This window comes from Cervus canadensis, chromosome 9 (assembly GCF_019320065.1).
Source record: "Cervus canadensis isolate Bull #8, Minnesota chromosome 9, ASM1932006v1, whole genome shotgun sequence".
Lineage (NCBI taxonomy): Eukaryota > Metazoa > Chordata > Mammalia > Artiodactyla > Cervidae > Cervus > Cervus canadensis.
In genome coordinates, this window is record NC_057394.1 from 60,527,415 (window position 1) to 60,548,507 (window position 21,093).

A 21,093-nucleotide genomic window follows, 5' to 3' on the forward strand; every position below is an offset into this window, starting at 1 on the left:
GTTTGCAATATGGTACTCTCCCCTGCTGAAATTGAACATGCTTCAGATTTATTTGCAACCACGTACCAGACAGCCCTACCAAATAATCAGAAGTAGCATGGAAGTTTAAATATATTTACAACTAGAACCTACATTCTCAAAAACATTAGACCACCCGAACAAATGAGGAAAATGAAGCATATCAGGCAATAGGAGGCCAACCCTTAGCTCTTCCACACTGATTTATAATGCTACTTGTAACATATATTAATACCAAGTTCCCAAAAATATGTGGGTCTGTTTCAGGGCTCGAGAGTCTATTCTAATGCTCTATTTGTCTTTTCTTGCACCAACATCACTTTAAAAATAAATATAACTTTATAATGGATTTTGATATCTGGTAGAGAAAGTGTATCTCCTCAATCTTTCTCAAAATTTCTTTGGATGTTATTGGCCTTTTATATTAATTTCAAGATAAACTTGTCTAATTCACTGTAACCTTGGTGGTATTTGACCAAACTATATCTACGTATCAATGTAGGGGGAAAAAACAGCTTGTAGGGAAAAATACTTCATCTTCTGTTTTATGAACATAGTACAGTATCCCATTTCCCACAGCAATCTCTTACAACTTTTAATAGAGATTCATGCTTTTTTCCATAAAAGAATTATATGCCACTCATTAAATTTATTCTCAGGTTTGCAAAGCTTTCTATTATTATTTTTGAATGGTATTATTTTTTTTTTAATTCAACTTCTTTATTGATTTTTACTGGAATATATGGATAGGAATATCACTGACTTGGGTGTATAAGTAATATCATTATATTGCATCTGTTCTAAAATGTAGTTTACATGAAGCTTCTCTTGAATTTTTTTATGTAGCTAATCATACAACTTTTAGCCAATCTAAAAGTACAAGAGGCAACATTCTTGTTTAGTTCCTAGCTCTATAAAGTAATATGCCCTAAGAATGTTTGCTATAAATTTTTAGTACCTGCCCTTTATCAGATTGAGAACTTCTCTTTGATTCATGGTTAGCTAAGCATATTGTTTGTCTACTTTTGCTGTGGTTTGTTTTCAAGTTTGGCTGCTGAGTTCTGTCAAACCCTTCTTAATGATTTATTAAAATGAAAATTTTTCTCAGTAATATGCTAATATGTAATATGTTACTATGCTTTCCCTTGTGGCTCAGACAGTAAAGAGTCTGCCTGCAGCGCAGGAGACCCGGGTTCGATCTCTGAGTCAGGAATATCTTCTGGAGAAGGAAATGGCAACTGACTTCAGTACTCTTGCCTGGAAAATCCCATGGATGGAGAGGCTGGCAGGCTACAGTCCATGAGGTCACAGAGAGTCAGACTCGACTGAGTGACTTCACTCTCACTCACTCATGTTAATATGGTAAATTTAAAAAAAGAATATTGAAATTTCTTCACATTCTTGAGGTAACTCCAGGTTGCTCATAATTTATTTATACAGATAAATTATATATAATATGTATCTACATTTGGTTTGTTAGTATTTCATTTAGGATTTCTGTACACATTCCATGAATGTGATTTATAATTTTCCTCTCATATGTTATTCTTACCTGGTTTAGGTATTAAGACTATACTAGACTCAAAGTGAATTGCTGTGTTTTCATTGTCTACTCACTAGAATGGCCTCTAAAATGCTCTGTGTATGATTATTTCATTCATTCCAAAGTACTACTTTCCCTTAGGCTTTGAAACTCTTTATATTACTTAGCATTGACTATTTACTTCTATTAACTATAACTTAGTTCTGACTAAGAAAACACTGGCTAGATAACAAATCTATCTTTCTGTATGTATTTTCTTCAGCTCATGACCCTAAAAAATAGGCAATTGAAGCATTTTTCATAATTTTCACTTAGAAGTTGAATTATCTACTTAAGAGAATCAACTTTATTATTTCTCATGATTATTAGTTATTCAAAGAATTACTTCAAAGCACTGGAAACGAGCCTCACTTTAGCCTCATTTCACCACAGAACAAACTGAAGTTGCAACACAAGGAACTTACTTTGACTGCAAGAAAATTTTCCACTAAGCTGAAAATGTATAGAGGGCAGTTAAGAGATTTTCCTAAGCTGAATACAGTTTCTCTTTTAAGTCCTCTAATGTATCAAGGAATGAATGGACAACAGTTATAACCACCAGAAAAATAATTGAAAGATCATGTGAAGAGAGTCTAAAAGAAATCTTCAGGTCGATTGTATGGTGTTATTAATCTTTTCTAACTACTCTTTTAAAATAGTTTCATGTAAGCATGGTTCTGTAAGGAAATTCTATAAGTCAGTGTTTAAAATAATTTCCAAACAAGTATGAAAAATATTAGTGTAGACTGAAAAGATGCTAGTTTTTTCATACTTGGGCAACAGGACATGTCATACTACCCCGCATGGAAAGTTCCAGTGCAAATTTGGGAAGTGCCATGTGTAATGCTTAAGACCTCTCTCTCAGAAGACACATGAACCAGCATTCAAATGCCAACCTACTTTTCCTTATTCACTACTGTCTGATCTGAGTAAGTAACTCAGCTTTATCATGTATAAAAATCTCTTTATTATTATGCCTAAGTAAGATAACGTAGGAAAACACTGCATACAAGGCTGAAAAAGCTACATGTTCAGACTGATAACTTTTTCCAGATGTGAGCACAGACTATCAAACTTCTGTGTACTATTTTAGCAAAGACCCAGAGAGTTGGATTCAGTGAGAAAGGAGAACATGGTTACCTGGAAAGACAGGCTTTGGTGACAGCGTTGTGAAGGTTCTCGTTAGGGTACTGTGACAGGCGACGAGAAATCCTCAACAGCTGTCTCGTAGAAAGGGATGCCGCCAGTGACTGCGCCTGCCAAAAGGCAAAGACAGGCTGGTAAAGAGTTCTGTTTCAACTTGCTGAAAGTGCCTTTGGATGAGTTTCATAACAGAATTCATTATTCCTGAATGACAAGGCCAAACTTAACTATGTACTTACTGTTAATGAATTACAAATAAACAAAAACCAATTTACACTTAAAACATCCTTAAAGATAGCTTTAAAAAAAAATCCACGAAAAGTATTTATTAATTAAATTCAATTAAAGTGTTGTGTATACATTTCCCCCCCCCCCCCCCCGAGGAGGGGAAGGAGGTTGGATAGAGGAAAGATGTTACATTTTACAGACTGAACCTGACTTACAGATAGCCCTTATGTACAGCTAACTGGGGCTTCGCCAATGGCTCAGTGGGTAAGGTATCTGCCTGTAATGCAGGAGACACAGTAGAAGGGGGTTTGATCTCCAGGTCTGGAAGATCCCCTGGAGCAGGAAATTACAACCTATGCCAGTTTTCTTGCCTGAAAAGCCCCACGGGCAGAGGGACCGGGCTGACTACAGTCCATGGGGTCACAAAGAGTTGAACAGGACTAAGGGAATGAACACACACACGTCCATTGGGGTCACAAAGAGTTGAACAGGACTAAGGGAATGAACACACACACATTCATTTCCACTCCCACCCCGCTTATACAAAGCAAAGCTGTTAAGACAGCCAGAAAATGCTTAGAGCTTTAAGTAAACATCTGGCTTCTGAAATAGAGAAAAAGAGTTGTGGACAATTTAGGCTGCTGATCACAGAGGTGTCAGCCAGTTATCACCTGGGTGGCAGCTTACAGTTCGGAAACCTTCTCCTACACTGTTAGAATAATTTCACTTCATATTCTTATCCTTCCCCAAATTCCATTAACAGAGCTGCTAGTAAAGAGCTCAGGACATCGTTAAGTACCAATAAACATTTGTGGACTTGAATTTGAAATTATCTTAGCAGACAGCATAATGCAATAGTAAAGTTTATAAGCTTTGGAGTCAGACAAATCAGTCTTCCATTTATTAGCTATGTGATTTTTGGCAAGTTACTTAATCTCTTCAGGCCCCAATTTCCTCATCTTTAAAATGATAATGAGAAAGCCTTCACTTTTAAGTGTTATGAGTATGAGGATTAAATTAGAAAATTATTCTAAAGCACTTAGCAGAGGTCAGACACATATGAGGGCTAAACAAACAGCAGCAATTATTATTCAAAGTCAGCCTCCTCGAAATGAAAAAGAAAAAAGAAAAAACCTAACAGGGAACGGGATCTACACGTTAGTAGAAATCCAATGCATCAGATTGTTACTGGCCTAATTCCTAACTTGGATCACCAGCATTAGAAGATAGTAGTTTTCACTGAAAATCAAGAGGAGAACTTTTAAAGAAACTGGTCCTCTGGGGTAGGGGAGGGACAGAAGAGGCCAGGGTGAAATGTCACAGAGTCTGACCAGGGCAGTTAAGTGGCCCTGAGCCTCTGAGGAAAGGGAAAGGGGACTCTTATCAAATTAACAAAGGATTCAGAATGGATGGTGGGAGGATGCTAAAACTACACTACACATTTGTTCCTTTTAACACTTTGCTTAAGGTCATCTCTGCACCTCCCAAGGAAGCAAAAAAAGAATTGACTGCTCCTTCCTCATGTATTTCACAGCTCCATGAGATGCAGGTCTGCTGTTATTAACATTATATTTCAGACAACTTGGATTAAACACTCCTTTGGGGACTACGTTAGGAGTATGACCACTATTTATGACATATCCTTTTTCTATTAAAAAACAGATTCTAAGTTTCAGGGACTTCATAAGCAAAACATTTGGTTCAGACTTGTTCAACAAATTTGCATTCTAGACACAGAGACAATATTTAAATATAAAAAAGCATAAAGTGCAATTCAAAATAGCACATAATTTAATGCAAAAATAAGTGGAGGACTTGACAACTGCTATAGGGGCTTAAAAATGTTCAAGTGGGTAGGAGAAATGCTATGAACAAAGGGAGGAAAGCAACAAGAACAGAAATACATGCAGAATGTAAGGAAACCAGCCCAGCTTTACTAGAGGGTCCTGCTGGAAAGTTTACTCCCAAATATCAAAGATCCATGAACTACGCTTTAAGGAGTTGGTGTTTCTTCTAAAGGCAATAGGACTGTGCTATGTGCAAAGCAGTAACATGGTTTTAGAAAGACTAATCTGGCAGTAATAGTCAAAGTAGTTGAAGGACAAAGAACTGAGGCAGGAATCAGAAGGGTACTTCAATTACTTACTATAAAGAGATAAAGTCCTATAGTTAGGTTACTGGCAAGAAGAAGGAAGATGTTGTTCAGTCGCTAAGTCGTGTCCGACTCTTTTGGCGACCCCGTGGACTGTAGCCCGTGAGGCTACTCTGTTCATGGGATTTTCCAGGCAAGAATACTGGAGTGGGTTGCAGTTTCCTCCTCCAGCTTATCTTACTGACCCAGGGATGGAATCCATGTCTCCTGTATTGGCAGGAGGATTCTTTCCCACTGAGCCACCTGGGAAGCCCAATAAGAAAGGAGAGAAGGGATTAAACAAATGTTTCAAAGGACTTGGCAATGGATGGATATGAGACAGTAGGAAGAATTAAGGATAAGATTGTTTTAGCTAGTATGACTGAAAGTGTCAGAAGTTAAATATGACTTAGCAATTCCCACCCAATACTTGAGACCAAGAAAAATTCCTATTTTTTTTTAATTTTTTTTATTAGTTGGAGGCTAATTACTTCACAACATTTCAGTGGGTTTTGTCATACATTGATATGAATCAGCCATAGATTTACACTTATTCCCCATCCCGATCCCCCCTCCCGCCTCCCTCTCCACCCGATTCCTCTGGGTCTTCCCAGTGTACCAGGCCCGAGCACTTGTCTCATTGCATCCCAAAAATTCCTATTTTAATCATGGAAAATGTTTGACAAATGACTCCATCCAGAGGATTTCATGACAAGAGTCCCATTAAACCACATGGTAACTTTCCAGGTTAATATATTCTAATCTAATTCCAAACATGACACTGAATTCGGGCTTCGTATTTCATTCCAGTGATCAAGAAGGACTTCTCATGAGTTTGAAAAATACTGAGTCAGTTGATAATACCAAAATGCTTTACAATAATATCCAGTATTACATCAGAAAGAAGCTTTAGGTTGAGCCACTTAAGCGCTGAATAAAGGGTTTGGCTGTTTCTTGTCTCACATTATTACCAATGAAAAATTGAGAATCTAATTTAAAAATCCTAATACACTTAACATTTATCATATCAAATTTCTAACTGCAGTTTTATCTTCCAAAATAGGGTAAGGATGTGAGCATATTGAAGAGCACACCTCAAGGGTTTTTTGGATTAACATGATTAATAATAGCAATTCAGCTTAGAAATATGAGAGGTTTTAGATAAAAAATTATTTAAAAAATAAATTCTTTTTTTCCTCTTAAAGAATTATTTTTTATGAAAATGTAATGTTCTCCGGGAGAGAAAACTCTAGGGACAACCTATTAATTAATAACTAATTAATTTATTCATGCATTCATCAAACATTTGTTAACTTTCTACTATGTGCCAGGCACTAGGATGGGAGATGGTTGGTACAGAAAAGATACTTGACCCTTCTTTGTCTCCCTGAAAGCAGGAAGTGAACCGCCAATGAAAAAAATACCCTCCCTCTACCAGGAGCCTAGGAAGCATCCTTACCACCAGAAACAGGGAATTTAGGGCTGAGATGGTTATAGTAACAAACCTTGTTTCTTTTTCACTAAATTACCACCCCAAGCCCAAATGTCTTTGCTGTTGTCAATTCTTCTGGATTTTGTTTCTTTGTTTAAAAGGTATAAAAGCTGCCTGCTTTGGTCCCTTCTTTAAGTATCAGATTTTTATGGGGCTCCTGCATCTACAAAATTAAATCTGTTGTTTGGCTTTTGTTAACCAGTCTCATGTCAATTTAATTCTTAGGCCAGCCAAAGAACTTAAAGGGGAAGAAGGGAAAAGTTTTCTCCCCTCTACCATCCCAAACATAAACAGAATCAGAAATAGAAAATCAACAAGGAAAGAGAAATTGGAAGCTAGAAAGTTGTTGGCATCCACACAGAGGTGATACTTGAAGCCGTAAGAATACATGAGATTGCTCAGCAGAGGAGACAGAGGAGCAGAGCCAAACTCCAGGAACACCCAGGTACTCCTCTAGAGCTAAAACTTGTTTTCTGTGACACCAGCCAGGAGAAGCTGGAAGAAATGTGAAGAATCATTGAAACAGTAACACATACACATAGGAGAAAGCATATTAGAGCAGAAGGGATAAAAATATCAGCTTAAAAAATAGATTTTAAAGCACTGAACTCTAAGAATATAAAGCAGAAAGCAGCCTGTCAACAACAGAAAATTCTGTGGAGAAAACCCAGACTTACTGTTGGATCCTGTGTCTCTCTGAGTTTGTGCGTAAATGACAACAATTTGTCCAAAGCTTCCGGAGGCATATTTGGGACCTATTTTATGAGAGGATTAAGGAAAGAAAGAATAAATTGGGATATATGATCAAGCAACCAAAAATTATGGCTACTTATCAAACAATATTAAAATTATGTTTTTATAAAGTCTCTGATTATAGGTATCACGCTTAACCTGTGGATAAAGTTGCTTATTCATCTTCTCAGGAAACACTTTTGCCTCTGTTTTCTCTTTAAGAATCAGATCAAGAAGATGTGGTACATATATACAATGGAATGCTACTCAGCCATAAAAAAGAATAAAATAATGCCATTTGCAGCAACATGGATGCAACCAGAGATTACCACACTAAGTGAAGTGAAGTCAGAAAGAGAAACACAAATACCATATGATATCACTTATATGGGGAATCTAAAATATGACACAAATGAACCTATCTATAAAAACAGAAATAGAATCAGAGATATAGAGAATAGACTGGAGGGGGGAGGAGGGAAAGGGAGGAGGGATGGGGAAGAAGGGGGTAAGGGATGAATTGGGAGTTTAGGATTAGCAGATGCAAACTGGTATATATAGAATGGGTAAACAATAAGGCCCTACTGTATAGCCCAGAGAACTATATTCAACAGCCTGTGATAAACCAGAATAAAAAAGAGTATGAAAAAGAATGTATATATACGTATAACTGAGTCACTTTGCCATACAACAGTAATTAACACAACATTGTAAGTCAACTATACATAAAAAAAAAAAAAAAAAAAAGAATCAGGTAAAACCAGGCCGTTCTTCATTTACAATTCTATCACAAGGATAAAACTGAAAGGAACCGCTAACCAATTAAAAACTGGCACATAGTGCACCATAAGAAACTTCTCATATATCACATCCATTTCTGTCAGCTCCAACTCTAATTCAGGCATTTTTCTTACGAAACCAAACTCCTTCATTTAGCAGCAACCTTACACCTATGTCTACTAAGAGACTTAATATATCCTTGTATAAAGGGAAGATGCTCAAACTGTCCATTTTTTCAAGGACTTAAAAACCTGTTATAAACCATAATGGAAAAGAACATGAAAAAGAATGTATACATATATATATGTGTGTGTGTGCTTGTGTGTGTATATATGCATATACACACATATATGCATTTCTGAATCACTTTGCTATATAGCAGAAACTAACACAACATTGTAAATCAACTGATTTCAGTAAAATAAATATGAAAATAATCCCCACATACCTGAGGGGCATGATCTACTTATCAATGAAATATAAAGAACAGTTGCCTGAAAACATATATTCACTGCTTTTAAGTACAGAGTTTAATTTAATATGTATTTGAGTTGATAAGAAGAAAATTTTACTTAAACAATAACAAAATTAAAATTTTAACTTAAAAAGAGCAGGAGATGTTAGAATAATGATTGGTATAACATGACAATTTCAGAAACAAATTGTTCATGGTTTCTCTGTGCATTTAAGTACTTTGAATTTTTAAAACTCAAAGCTCTATACCATATATTCTCATTCATTCTTTTTTTTTTTTTTTTCATTTTTTTTTTTTCATTCATTCTTTAAATCAATCCTGTGATGTAGTAAGTAGTATCATCCCCATCATCAGATGAAGAAAATATGGTTGAGTAATTTACCCAAGATCCAGAAGCTAATAAGCAGTGGATCTGACATTTAAAGGCAAGATTTTTGACTTTAAAGTCTACACCCTTATCCACAACCATGCTCACAAGACCTAAAATTAAAATAATTCATTCTAGTATTGCAAAGGGGATGAGTGTAGTTATTAGTGCTCTAGAACAGTACTGTCTAGCAGAATATTCTACAATGATGGAAATGTTCTTTATGCTATCGGCATGCCATGGCCACTTGAAATAAGACTGAGCAACCAAATTTTCAAATTTGATTTAATGTGGCTAGTGCTACTACACTGAGCAGTGAAGTCCCAGAATTCCAAAAGTGCTAAATATAATGCTTGGTTAAGACAGACACCACAATAATAGATTACAGGCACTCCAAGCCACTAGACAGCTAACCAGTGAAGTACAGGCTATACTACAATCCCAAGGTGACCAGAAATACCTAGGATTTTCCACAAAACCTATGGAACTAAAATATATTCGGCCTCCTCTTGTAGTTGGAGGAGAAAATGGCAACCTACTCTAATATTCTTGCCTGTGAAATCCCAGGGACAGAGGAGCCTTGGGCTTCAGTCAATGGGCTCGTTAAAAGTTGGACACGACTTAGTGACTAAACCACCACCACCCCTTTTAGTAGGAGCTTTAAATAGTCACCTTTGGCTGAATCTAAAAGGAAAAAGAATCCCCAAACTGTCTCCACAGGAGGAAAATGGAAAGACAGCCCAAATGCCTGGTTCTTAGAGTGTGGTCCCCTGACCAACAGCACCAGCATCGCCTGAGTACTTCAGACATGTAAATTCTCATTTCCATCCCAGAATCGCTGGCTCGGCGATCTGTAATTTAACAAGCCCTCCAGATGATCCTGAAAAGTGTTGACGTCTGAGAACCATTTTATAAGGAAATTTGGAAATAAACAGTGAGAAAAAGCCAAAAATATCCAACTCTGCTCAAGCAGGTGTCAAAAATGCCTTAAAAAGAGAGTAACTGAAGGCAACAGGCTTGTGCTGGCCTCACTCTTACCATTTCCTTAATCACTTGGATTTCTTCACTTTTGACAAGTGGTTTCATGTAATGGAAAAAGAACATGGTTAAGAATTCTGGCCCCAGCCACTGCTGTGTTGTGCTTCCAATAACAGGGGGTTCTGCCAAGGCGATGATTCTGAAGGAGGGGTGAACAGGAAAAATCGATCTAAAAGGGAAAAAAAAGCTTTTTAAGCATAACCTTTTGTGTTAGAAATTAGGTCACAGTAGCTAAAGCCTAGACAATAATAAGACTATGGTACAGATAAAGCTATTACCCAAAGAACAAGCTTTGAAAAAACAAAGGTCAGGACATTCTAAAAACCTAAGATTAAAACAAAAGAAGAATTACCAAAGGTTAATATGTGATGTACCGTGTCAACTGATGAAACTCCATCCCCGGCATGAATCACTGTTTTGGGGAACATGAATCCATGTTTTGGATATGTTGTTATACCTACAATAAATCTACTCCACAGTCCCTTGAAGAAGAAAGTGAAAGTGAAAGTCACTCAGTTGTGTTCGACTCTTCGCAACCCCATGGACGATACAGTCCATGGAATTCTCCATGCTGGAGTGGGTAGCCTTTCCCTTCTCCAGGGGATCTTCCCAACCCAGGGATCGAACCCAGGTCTCCCACATTGCAGGCAGATTCTTTACCAGCTGAGGCACAAGGGAAGCCCGATAGTCCCTTGAAACATAACACCAAACAGTTTATATTCATTACATAGGTCCCTTGTCTTTGTCTAAAATCTTCTGTCTTGCAAGGAACTTCTGTCAGTCACAGAAAGACCAAGAAGTATAACTCAGGATGAAGAGACTTTTTACAATGCAGAAAATTTAAGTAGCATAGGGGATCAGATTAAAATTCAAATTTGGATTGGCAATAAGAATACTTAGTTCTTTAAAAGGTGGAGAAAAGTGAACTTCTATGTAATTCACTCTTTTGTCATTTAATAGGAAACAATATGATTTTTACAGTGATCTCTTTGATAAATCGCTGTTGGGAATCTGAAGATGTAAATATATGATAAGATTTCCTATGGTGTGTGAAATGAACTTGAGTAGTTTTAGAAGAAGGGGCTAGAAACCCTTTATCATGATCTAATCATGAGTAATATCAGTTCTTATCAATTTTCAAAACTGTAGTGCAAATAGACCTTTTGCAGGTTATATCATCCTTGCTGAGAAAGGAGAAATGAAACTCAACCACTTGCCAAGATTTTCAGAAAAACAAAAATAAAGGGACCTAAACGGCATTTCTTCATTGTCATCAACTATTATGATAGAACTCAACAGTTACGTGGCTGGGCAATGAGAGTATCAGGAGATAAGATATGTGTAGAGAGAATCAGATAAATACTCTGAAGATTTCAGAGCAGAAAAAGTCCTCCCAATACAATAGGAAGGTTCACTGAGTCCCTGACAGTATGATTTAGAATTTTAGAGGGCCACAGCATCATTTGTAAGCCAGGGAAAAGCAGTTTTTAGGAATAATCATATGAAACGTCTACATGAGTTCATAAAAGCTACCAAATACCATTTCATTTCGCTAGGTGGGGGGCGGGGGGAGACTTATTTATAGATATTCAAGCATAGCATGGGGATGATCTGTCCAAAGAAGTTGTACTAGGAAAAGAGAAAAGGATAACAACACAGACAATGACTTGAGAGTCCTAAGGATGGCACGATCACTCAGGATTGCTAGAAACTACAGTCACACAACAAAACCTAGACAGAAAATTCTATGATCTGAAAAGAGAAGATTATTCCATTTTCCACTTCTGTTAAGTGGTTTGCCATAATCCAGAAAGTCTGCTTCAGGGCCCAGCAACAGATGTCAGATTCATCTTTGATCCTCTTCTCTCCTAGCTGGGACAAAAGAAGGTGGGAGAGACAGAGCCTGCTTATTTGCGCTTTGCTCAAAATTAAAGCTGCAGATGTAGTTTTCCACTCAAGATGGTGAGGGATACTAAATTAGGGAAAAAACAAAACCAACATCCAACAAGCAAGGGGAATTTCAATTGCCATCCTCAAACCAACAGGCGAAGAAGCAAGTGCCACAGGTACGCTGCAGATTCGGGCCTAGAAGAACAGCTAACATGAAGGCAAGCCAGGCTGGTTTTAACTTAAACATGGAGATGGTCATTGCTTATGAGGTACATTGTGGCTTGTTTTTTGGTACGGACTCTAGCACAGTGGCTTCCCAGGTGGTGTTAGTGGTAAAGAACCCGCCTGCCAATGCAGGAGACGTAAGAAACGCAGGTTCTATCCCTGGGTTGGGAAGATCCCCTGCAGTAGGAAATAGCAACAACCCACTCCAGTATTCTTGCCAAGAAACTTCCACGGACAGAGGAGCTTGGTAGGCTACAGACCATGGGGTCACAGAGTCTAACACAACTGAGCATGCGCGCGTACACACACTCACACCAGCAGGGTACCCAGGTGAACTGGCCAAATTTAAAGGCGGTGGTTTCTGATGATAGCTGATGTGTCAGGAAAATAAGTATTAGTATAAGCTGACTATAAAAACAGCCAACTGCTAAATAACAGGATGAGAAGAACCTGTTTGCTTGCTAAGTTGTCCACGAAGGCTTCCTTGCATATAAACAGGTCATATGGAAATGTATTTCCTGATGATGTTATGTTCTCTGAGTCTGAAAGTTAGAGAGCAGAGTATGCCTGAGGACGGGCCGTGTACTCCCAGACGTGATATGACATGCATGCGGGTGTGCTAAGTCTCTTCAGTAACATCTGACTCTGTGTGATCCTGTGACTGTAGCCCGCCAGGCTCCTCTGTCCATGGAATTCTCCAGGTAAGAAGACGGGAGTGGATTTCCATGCCCTTCTCTAAGGAATCTTCAAACCCAGGGATCAAACCCAAGTCTCTTACGTCTCCTGCATTGCAAGTGGGTTCTTCACCACTAGTGCTACGTGGGAAGCTCTGTGATCTGACATACTGGTGGGTAACAGAAAGTCTGAAGAAGTAATAAATAATTGAGAATTAGGAAACATGCACTATGAAAATTTTAAATCAAGGTTAACTTCAATTTTACTAGAATTTAACAACAAACAACAATTGAAACTAAAGATACAGATTAACTTCAGATAAATAGATATCATTTCATAAAGATTAAAAAACTTTAAAGCAGAAAGATCTTTTACAAAGGCTTAAAATATTGGAGCCAATATGTTTATTTCGGGGCATAAGTACACGTTTTTAGAAAGTAAAGTACTTACCAATGCTTCTCAGCAATAAAAAGAAAATGAATTATTGATACACAACAACATGGAATATCTCAAAATAATTATGCTGAGAGGCCAGAGCCAAAGAGTACATACTGTGCAAATACATTTATATAAAGCTCTGGAAAATGCATATAGAAAATTTTCTATAAAGAAAGCTGAGCACCAAAGAATTGATGCTTTTGAACTGTGGTGTTGGAGAAGACTCTTGAGAATCCCTTGGACTGCAAGGAGATCCAACCAGTCCATCCTAAAGGAAATCAGTCCTGAATATTCATTGGAAGGACTGAGGCTGAAGCTGAAACTCCAATACTTTGGCCACCTGATGCAAAGAGCTGACTCATTTGAAAAGATCCTGATGCTGGGAAGGATTGAAGTCAGGAGGAGAAGGGGACAACAGAGGATGAGATGGTTGGATGGCATCACCAACTCAACGGACATGAGTTTGACTGGCGTGCTGCAGTTCATGGGGTCGCAAAGAGTCGGGCACAACTGAGCAACTGAACTGAACTGAGAAAATGCACGTTATATAGACTAACAGGGAGCAGATTGCTGGGGTGAGAGAGGGTGGTGAGAGGATTAAAAAGCGGTCTGACAGCACTTTGGAGATCATGGAGGTATTTATTATCTTGATTGCGGTGACAGTTTCATAGGTGTATAAAATACAAAAAATTATCAAACTGTACACTGTAAATATATAGATTTGTATATTTGAATTACAAAGCTATTAATAAAACCAAAACTTCAATAAATTTCTATCTTCTGAAGGAAATTATATGCTACATTTTTGTCAAATGTGTATGTTAAAGAACTTGAAACAGTAACATAGAAGGCTTTTATAAAGATACTAATCATGAACTGAAAAAGGATTTTGTAACTGGCCTTTCACACTATAATACTAATGTTCCAACTCAGAACCTGGAGGTTATACAGGTCTGTACACAGTCCATATTTCTCCTGCTTGGCAATGTAGCAAAGCAAATTCCTACTTCCTCTTTATACCACACAATGTCTAGTGTGACAGATAAGTAAATAGTTAAATAGATAAATGTATTGCTGTTGTTAATAACCACCAGTGCAAGAACCTTTTTGAAGACCTTTGTTGGCAAAGACAAAACAAAGATAAGTGGTAAGAAGCGAGAATAATGGTTTTCATCAAGAGCAGAGCAGCTAGTCTAAATCTGGTCTTGAATGAATTTTTGAGAGAAGGTGCATTCTTGTATCAAACATGTGATACATTTGTGTATAAAAAGACATAAGCAATACATACAATAATAAGTAATATGGCTTCCCTGGTGGTTCAGTGGTAAAGAATTCATCTGCAATGCAGGAGGCTGCCTGCAATGCATTGGATCCCTGAGTCAGGAAGATCCCCTGGAGAAAGAAATGGTAACCCACTCCAGTATTCTTGCCTGGGAAACCCCATGGACAGAGAAGCCTGGCGGGTTATAGTCCATGGGGTGCAAAGAGTTGGATACAACTTCGTGACTAAACCACTACCACCACAGACCCTTCATAAGCACAGAGTTTAGAACTTTTCCTTGACCATAAAAATGTTTAGGATTATTTTTCAAAATCAGAATTTGCTTACAGCACTTTGTTTTGAGAACCAAACACAGAGACTTGGGCATAAAATCCTGGATCTAACTTGAATTTTGTTAAAAATGTACACAGGCTAATTTTCTAGCAAAGAGATCCTGAGGTTTCTAGGGGAAGTAGGAAAGAATGCTCTGATCCTAACTACCTTCAAACGTGAGTAAGAGTAAAATCTAACAGATTGAGGATTGTGCCCAATGTCCACGCACAGTCCACAACTGATTAACAGAAACTAGAAGATTATAAACTGTCTTCAATGTTTAATAATAATCAATAAAAAACATTCAATAAAAATACAGAAACATTAGAACATATATAATTACCACTGAGACTAGGCCTCTAATCTTTATTGCTTTCCTGAGATAACCAGAAGCCTACTTCTGGTAAAATATACTGTTGGTAATTCACAGAGGTCTTACCCACCCTCATCTAGGCTCTGACCAACAGCAGGAAGGGACACATTTAGAAGCCTGTAGTATTTGTACTCCTCCTTTCCCCAAAGAAATTTTTCTTATCAAAGGAAATAGTTCTATTTTGGTCCTTAGTTCCTGTGGGAAATGCTGGCATGGTGTCTGGTGAGCATGGCCATCATGTTATTTCTAACCACGGTGTCCACAGTATTCCAGGCGTCTTGCACTAGAAGGAAAGTCTCTGACATTTCTTAAGTTATTCCTAAAGGAACTTTAGCCATGTCATTAGCTGCAAAGAATGCCTGCAGAGTACTACAGAAACGATCGAGGCATACGGTAAAATCAGACACAAAGAAGGTCAGCAAAGGAGTCAAATATAATTGTATAGAAACTGGGTTTCATACTATGAAGTTGAAAGGCTTGATAGCTCACTGCTAATAGCTGATAATTATGAGACCCTATGAGACTTGGGGCCTTATGAGACTTGTCATTAAGGGCAAAGTAGTCTTAATTAGTAGGTTCATAAAAGGAAACATTGCTAGCTCAGAAAGTTATTGAAAACTGGATGAATACAATCACTTTACCTTGAGTTTTCTAGAATTTGTTCTGGGTTAAGATTTATTCGTGATTCCAAAACATTTACTAAGTGTTCTACTATGTATCAGATACTGTGACATTTGAAACAAAGAGATGAAGTATAGGGCACTAGAGGGTCCAGACAACATTACAGTCCTCGTTCCAGTTTTTTCCTGAGACCCAAGTGCATCCTCTCCCTTTGTTTGAACACATGAGATACCACCAAATTCTTTTTTGTGACAATTTAAGATTGTTCTTCTGTTGCTGTTACTTGTAACTGCAGGATTCCTGCTGAACACAAACATGAAAATTGTTCCTATCTGAAAGCCAAAAGGTATCTAAATTTACCAAACTGGGTCTAGAAGCAAAGTAACCTAAATCTGACTTCCTTTCCTTCTACCTTTGATCATTTTCTGTATCTCAAACTCCCCACAAGGAAACAAAGTATTAATAGATGAGTTTATTTAAAGATGAAGAGTAATAATAATCACTTTGCTGCACCTCAGTTCTATGCTTAGGTATGGAATGAAAGGATAGAAGACTCGAGTGATGAGTTTCTAATTTATAGTTCAGATGCTCATGCCAAGAGTGACATATTAGATATGGACAGAATACAGGGTCAACTCATGCTAGACAATGGTCATATTACTTACAAGAACAACTCATGAAACTAATTTTCTCACAGGACACGAATTTCCCACTTTTCATGCTATACTATTTCCTTTCCGTGGAGCTGCCCACTCTCCACCAAAGGAAAATAGCCTGGACACATGTAGTCAAGTGGTTGAAAGGAAGAATCTAATCTACTATAATCCTAAGGGACAACATATTTATTCCAAGAAAACAGTGTGTTTCTCTGGTTTAAAAAAGGAGCAACACTGATGAGGAAAGGAACCAGGCTTTCAACTGGCAGAAACTCTTCAGACAGAGAGGAGAATCCATTTTGAGACAACTCGCGTCTGAAAAGTTAATTAAGTCCTGATAAATTGATAGAATGTAACAGAAAGAAAGAGAAGGTCAGCCCAGGAAGTTCAATACCTAACTGATGATATATACAGAAGAGACACCAGTGGAAACAGGACAGTGGGAGTGGAGAGGGATGACATGTACACTGCACATATGCAGAGCAACAAGTCCAAATCAGGGCTAGTCAGAACACGCCACGGGAGAAGGATGAAATGGACAGAAGATGAAATTTATAGGATACCTGAAGTGCCTGAGTGTGCTCAGAGGAGACAGAGACAACAGGCAAAATGCCTCTACAAATTTAAGAGGATAGAAATTATATCAAGTGTTTTTTCCAACCACAAGGGTATGAAACATGAATCAATTATATGGAGAGAAACAGAGACTTCCTTGGTGGTGCAGGGAAGTGGGAGTGGTTAAGAATCTGCCTGCCAATGCAGGGGACACGGGTTCCACCCCTGGTCTGGGAAGACTGCACCTGCCACGGGGCAACTAAGCCCATGCGCACGCCTACTGAAGCCGTGCTCCACAAGAGAAGCCACCTCAACGAGCAGTCTCTGCACTGCCAACTAGAGGGCAGGCCCTGCTCACTGCAACCAGAGAAAGTCCACGCGCAGCAACAAAGACCCACTACAGCTATAAACTAACTAACTAAAGAAAGGAATGGGGAAACACAAACACGGGGATACTAACCAACATGCTGCTAAAAAACCCCATGGATCAATGAAGAAACTGAAGACGAAACTAGACAATGTCTCAAGACAAACTGAAAATAAAAACACAGCTTTCCAACACCCATATGAGGCAGCAAAAGCAGTTCTAAGAAGGAAGTTCACAGAAATACAAGCCCACCCCAAGAAACAGGAAAATTCTCAAATCTAAGTTACCATCTAACAGAATTTTAGAAAAAGAACAAAAGCCCAAAGTCAGTAGAAGGAAAGGGGAAAAAAAATCAGAGAAAGAAAAAGTAGATACCAAAAAATAATTGTAAAGATCAATGAAACCGAGAGCTGTCTTTTTTTTCCCTTAATGATGAACAAAACGGATAAGCCTTTAGTCAGACTCATCTGGGGGGGGGGGGGGGGGGGGAAGAAGACCCGAATAAACAAAATAAGTAATGAAAGAGAAGATATTACAATCAATATCACAGAGGTTAAAAAATAACATAAGAGAATACTATAAACAGTTACATGCCAACAAATTAGATAACTAGACTAGACATATACTATCTTCCCAGACTGAATCAGAAAGAAATAGACAATTTGAACAGACTGATCACTAGCAGTGAAATTGAATTAGTATTCAAAAAACTCCTATGCAAGTCCAGGATCGGATGGCTTCACAGGGAAATTCTATCAAACATATAAAAAAGGGCTATAACTATCCTTCTCTAACTACTCCAGGATCGGATGGCTTCACAGGGAAATTCTATCAAACATATAAAAAAGGGCTATAACTATCCTTCTCTAACTACTCCAAAAAATTAAAGATAAGGGAACACAAATTTGTGTTATACCAAAACCAAACTAAGACAGTACAAAAAAGAATATTAGATGTTAAAATAGATGCAAAAATTATTGACAAAACAATAACAAACCAAATTCAATACAGATGAATGTGAATATAGATGCAAATTTTTTTGACAAAATAATGACAAACCAAATTCAACAATCTATAAGCAGGATTATATATCATTATCAAGCAGGATTTATTTCAGGGATGCAATGATGATTAAACATCCACAAATCAATCAGTGTGATATATCACATCAAGAAAAATAAGGTTAGAAATCACATGATTATCTTAATAGATGCAGAAAAAGCATTTGACAAAATTCAACATCCACGCATGATAAAAAAAACTCTTATCAAAATTGGTATAGAGGAGACACATCTCAACATAATAAAGGCCATTTATGACAACCCAAAGAAAACATCAACAAAATAAAAAGACAGCCTATGGAATGGGAGAAGGTATCTGCAAATGATATGTCTGATTAGGGATTAATATCCAAAATACACAAACAGTTCATACAGCTTAGGGCCGAAAAAAAACCAAACCAAACAACCTGACTGAAAAATGGCAGAAGATGTGAATAAGTATTTTTCCAAACAAGTTTTACAGATGGCCAAAAGGCACCTGAAAAGGATGCTCAACACAGCTAATCGTTAGAGAAATGGAAATTGGAACTACAGTGATGTGCCCTCTCACACCTATCAGACTGGCTACCACCAGAAAGACCACAGACAGCAAATGCTGGTGAGGATGTGGAGAAGAGGGAGCCCTAGTACACTGCTGGTGGGATGTACACTGGTGTTGCCTCTATGGAAAACCATATGGAGGGTCCTCAGAAAAAAAAAAAAGAGCAAACTAAAATGGAGCTACCATACGATCCAGCAATTCTACTCCAAAGTATGTAATCCAAGAAAATGAAAACACTAATCTGAAGAGCTATATGCACCTCCGTGTTCACAGCAACATTACAGCAGACGCAATATGGAAACACCCTGTGCTCATCAACAGATAAACGGATACAGAAGATGTGGCACGTATACACTAGAATATTACTCTGTGTAAAAAGAATGGAATACTGCCATTTGCAGCAATGTGAATGAATCTAGACAATATTACGCTAAGTGCAATAAAGTTAGACAAAGACAAATGCTATATGTTTTCACTTGTGCAATCTAAAACAAACACACAAAACAAAGGAACAAAGGAATACAACAGACACAGGGAACAAACTAGTAGTTACCAGCTGGGAGAGAAGCAGAGAGGAGCAAGACAGAAATAGAAGATTACGATGTACAAACTACTATGTATAAAGTAAGCTACAAAGATACACTGTACAATCTATAGAAATACTGAATCACCATGTTGTACACTTGAAAATAATATTACAAATCAACCACATTTCAATTAACACACACACACACACACACTCACACACAAAAATATTTGTATAATAACTGGATACTTACTAGTTGTCTTAAAAATAAAAAGTCAAGTCAAATTGGAAAACTTATTTTTTTGGTGCAAACAAAGTATAAATTTATATTTGCCAACTTTTTAAAGAAACTCGCCTTCACTAATAAGTTTCTGTGAGGTAACAAGAGATCCAACCAGTCCATCCTAAAGGAAATCAGTCCTGAGTGTTCATTGGAAGGACTGATGCTGAAGCTGAAACTCCAATACTTTGGCCACTTAATGCAAAGAACTGACTCATCTGAAAAGACCCTGATGCTGTGGAAGATTGAAGGCAGGAGGAGAAGGGGACGACAGAGGATGAGATGGTTGGATGGCATCACCGACTCAAAGGACATGAGTGTGAATAAACTCTGGGAGTTGGTGATGGACAGGGAAGCCTGGCGTGCTGCAGTCCATGGGGTTGCAAAGAGTCAGACATGACTGAGCAACTGAACTGAACTGAACAAGAAAAAAAGAAAAGAAGGCAACTTCTTTATCTGTGTTCCCACAGCATTATGTAGAGATCTTTATTGTAATATTTAAAAGCTGCATTTTAATTTTTTATTTATGTATCTGCTGCTCTTCACATGTATGCAATTACTAACTTTAGGAAAAATAGAACATACATAAAAAGAGAAAAATAACTGTAGTCTACTGAATGATTCAGCAGTGTACAGTCCTGTGCTATCATAATAATGCAAACACTGAATGAAGCTCTAAACAAAATTATGACCTAATATTTAGGAAGGATGGGAGATAGGAAGTATGCATGTGCAGTGGGAAAAAGGATGGTGGAAGAAATCTAAACTGTAACTTTCCATAGTAGGAAATCAATGGGCAGTACCCAACACTGAAAAATAAATCAAGAAATGTCAATAAAAGCATATTATTTAGTGATATGGAGGTAAATATCAAAAGAAACAGCTGAGTTGAAAGTGGTGGTCTCTGAGGAATAGGCAACAGGAAAGTGTCCCAGGACACATAACAGAGGACTGGTATTTTTCCATAAAAGCTTTGAAAAACTGTCTGGCTCAAGTTTTATGCATATTTAACAATAATTTTTTTAAAAAACAAAAATTTTTTAAATCAGTGAAGGAAATAAGCAGTGCTATGATCTGTCTCCGCCGATCTCAGAGTGACTTCTGGAGACAGAACTGAGCCTGGTTTCATTCATGGGAATGATGAAAATCAAGAGTGATGAAGACAGGACTCTTTGGGGAAAAAGCACTACCAACCAATCTGAGTCAAATCCTGAATGTGAAGCCTGGGGCCACTTCATTCCTGAGAATGTTTTCATTTGTAAAACTGCTTGTGACCATAAGGGAGAACTTGGGTTCCTTTCATCG

At 37.7% G+C, this 21,093-nt stretch overlaps 1 protein-coding gene across 1 annotated transcript in view; it reads right to left on the minus strand.

Moving 5' to 3' along the window:
* The window catches only part of VWA8 (von Willebrand factor A domain containing 8), a 367,922-nt gene that overhangs the window by 244,396 nt on the left and 102,433 nt on the right, over window positions 1-21,093 (minus strand). The window contains exons 15-17 of the mRNA XM_043478154.1: window positions 9,987-10,155; window positions 7,272-7,349; window positions 2,741-2,856 (exon numbers count right to left, since the gene is read on the minus strand). Coding sequence (XP_043334089.1) covers window positions 2,741-2,856; window positions 7,272-7,349; window positions 9,987-10,155 — 363 coding nt within the window. The remainder of the gene's footprint in view (window positions 1-2,740; window positions 2,857-7,271; window positions 7,350-9,986; window positions 10,156-21,093) is intronic.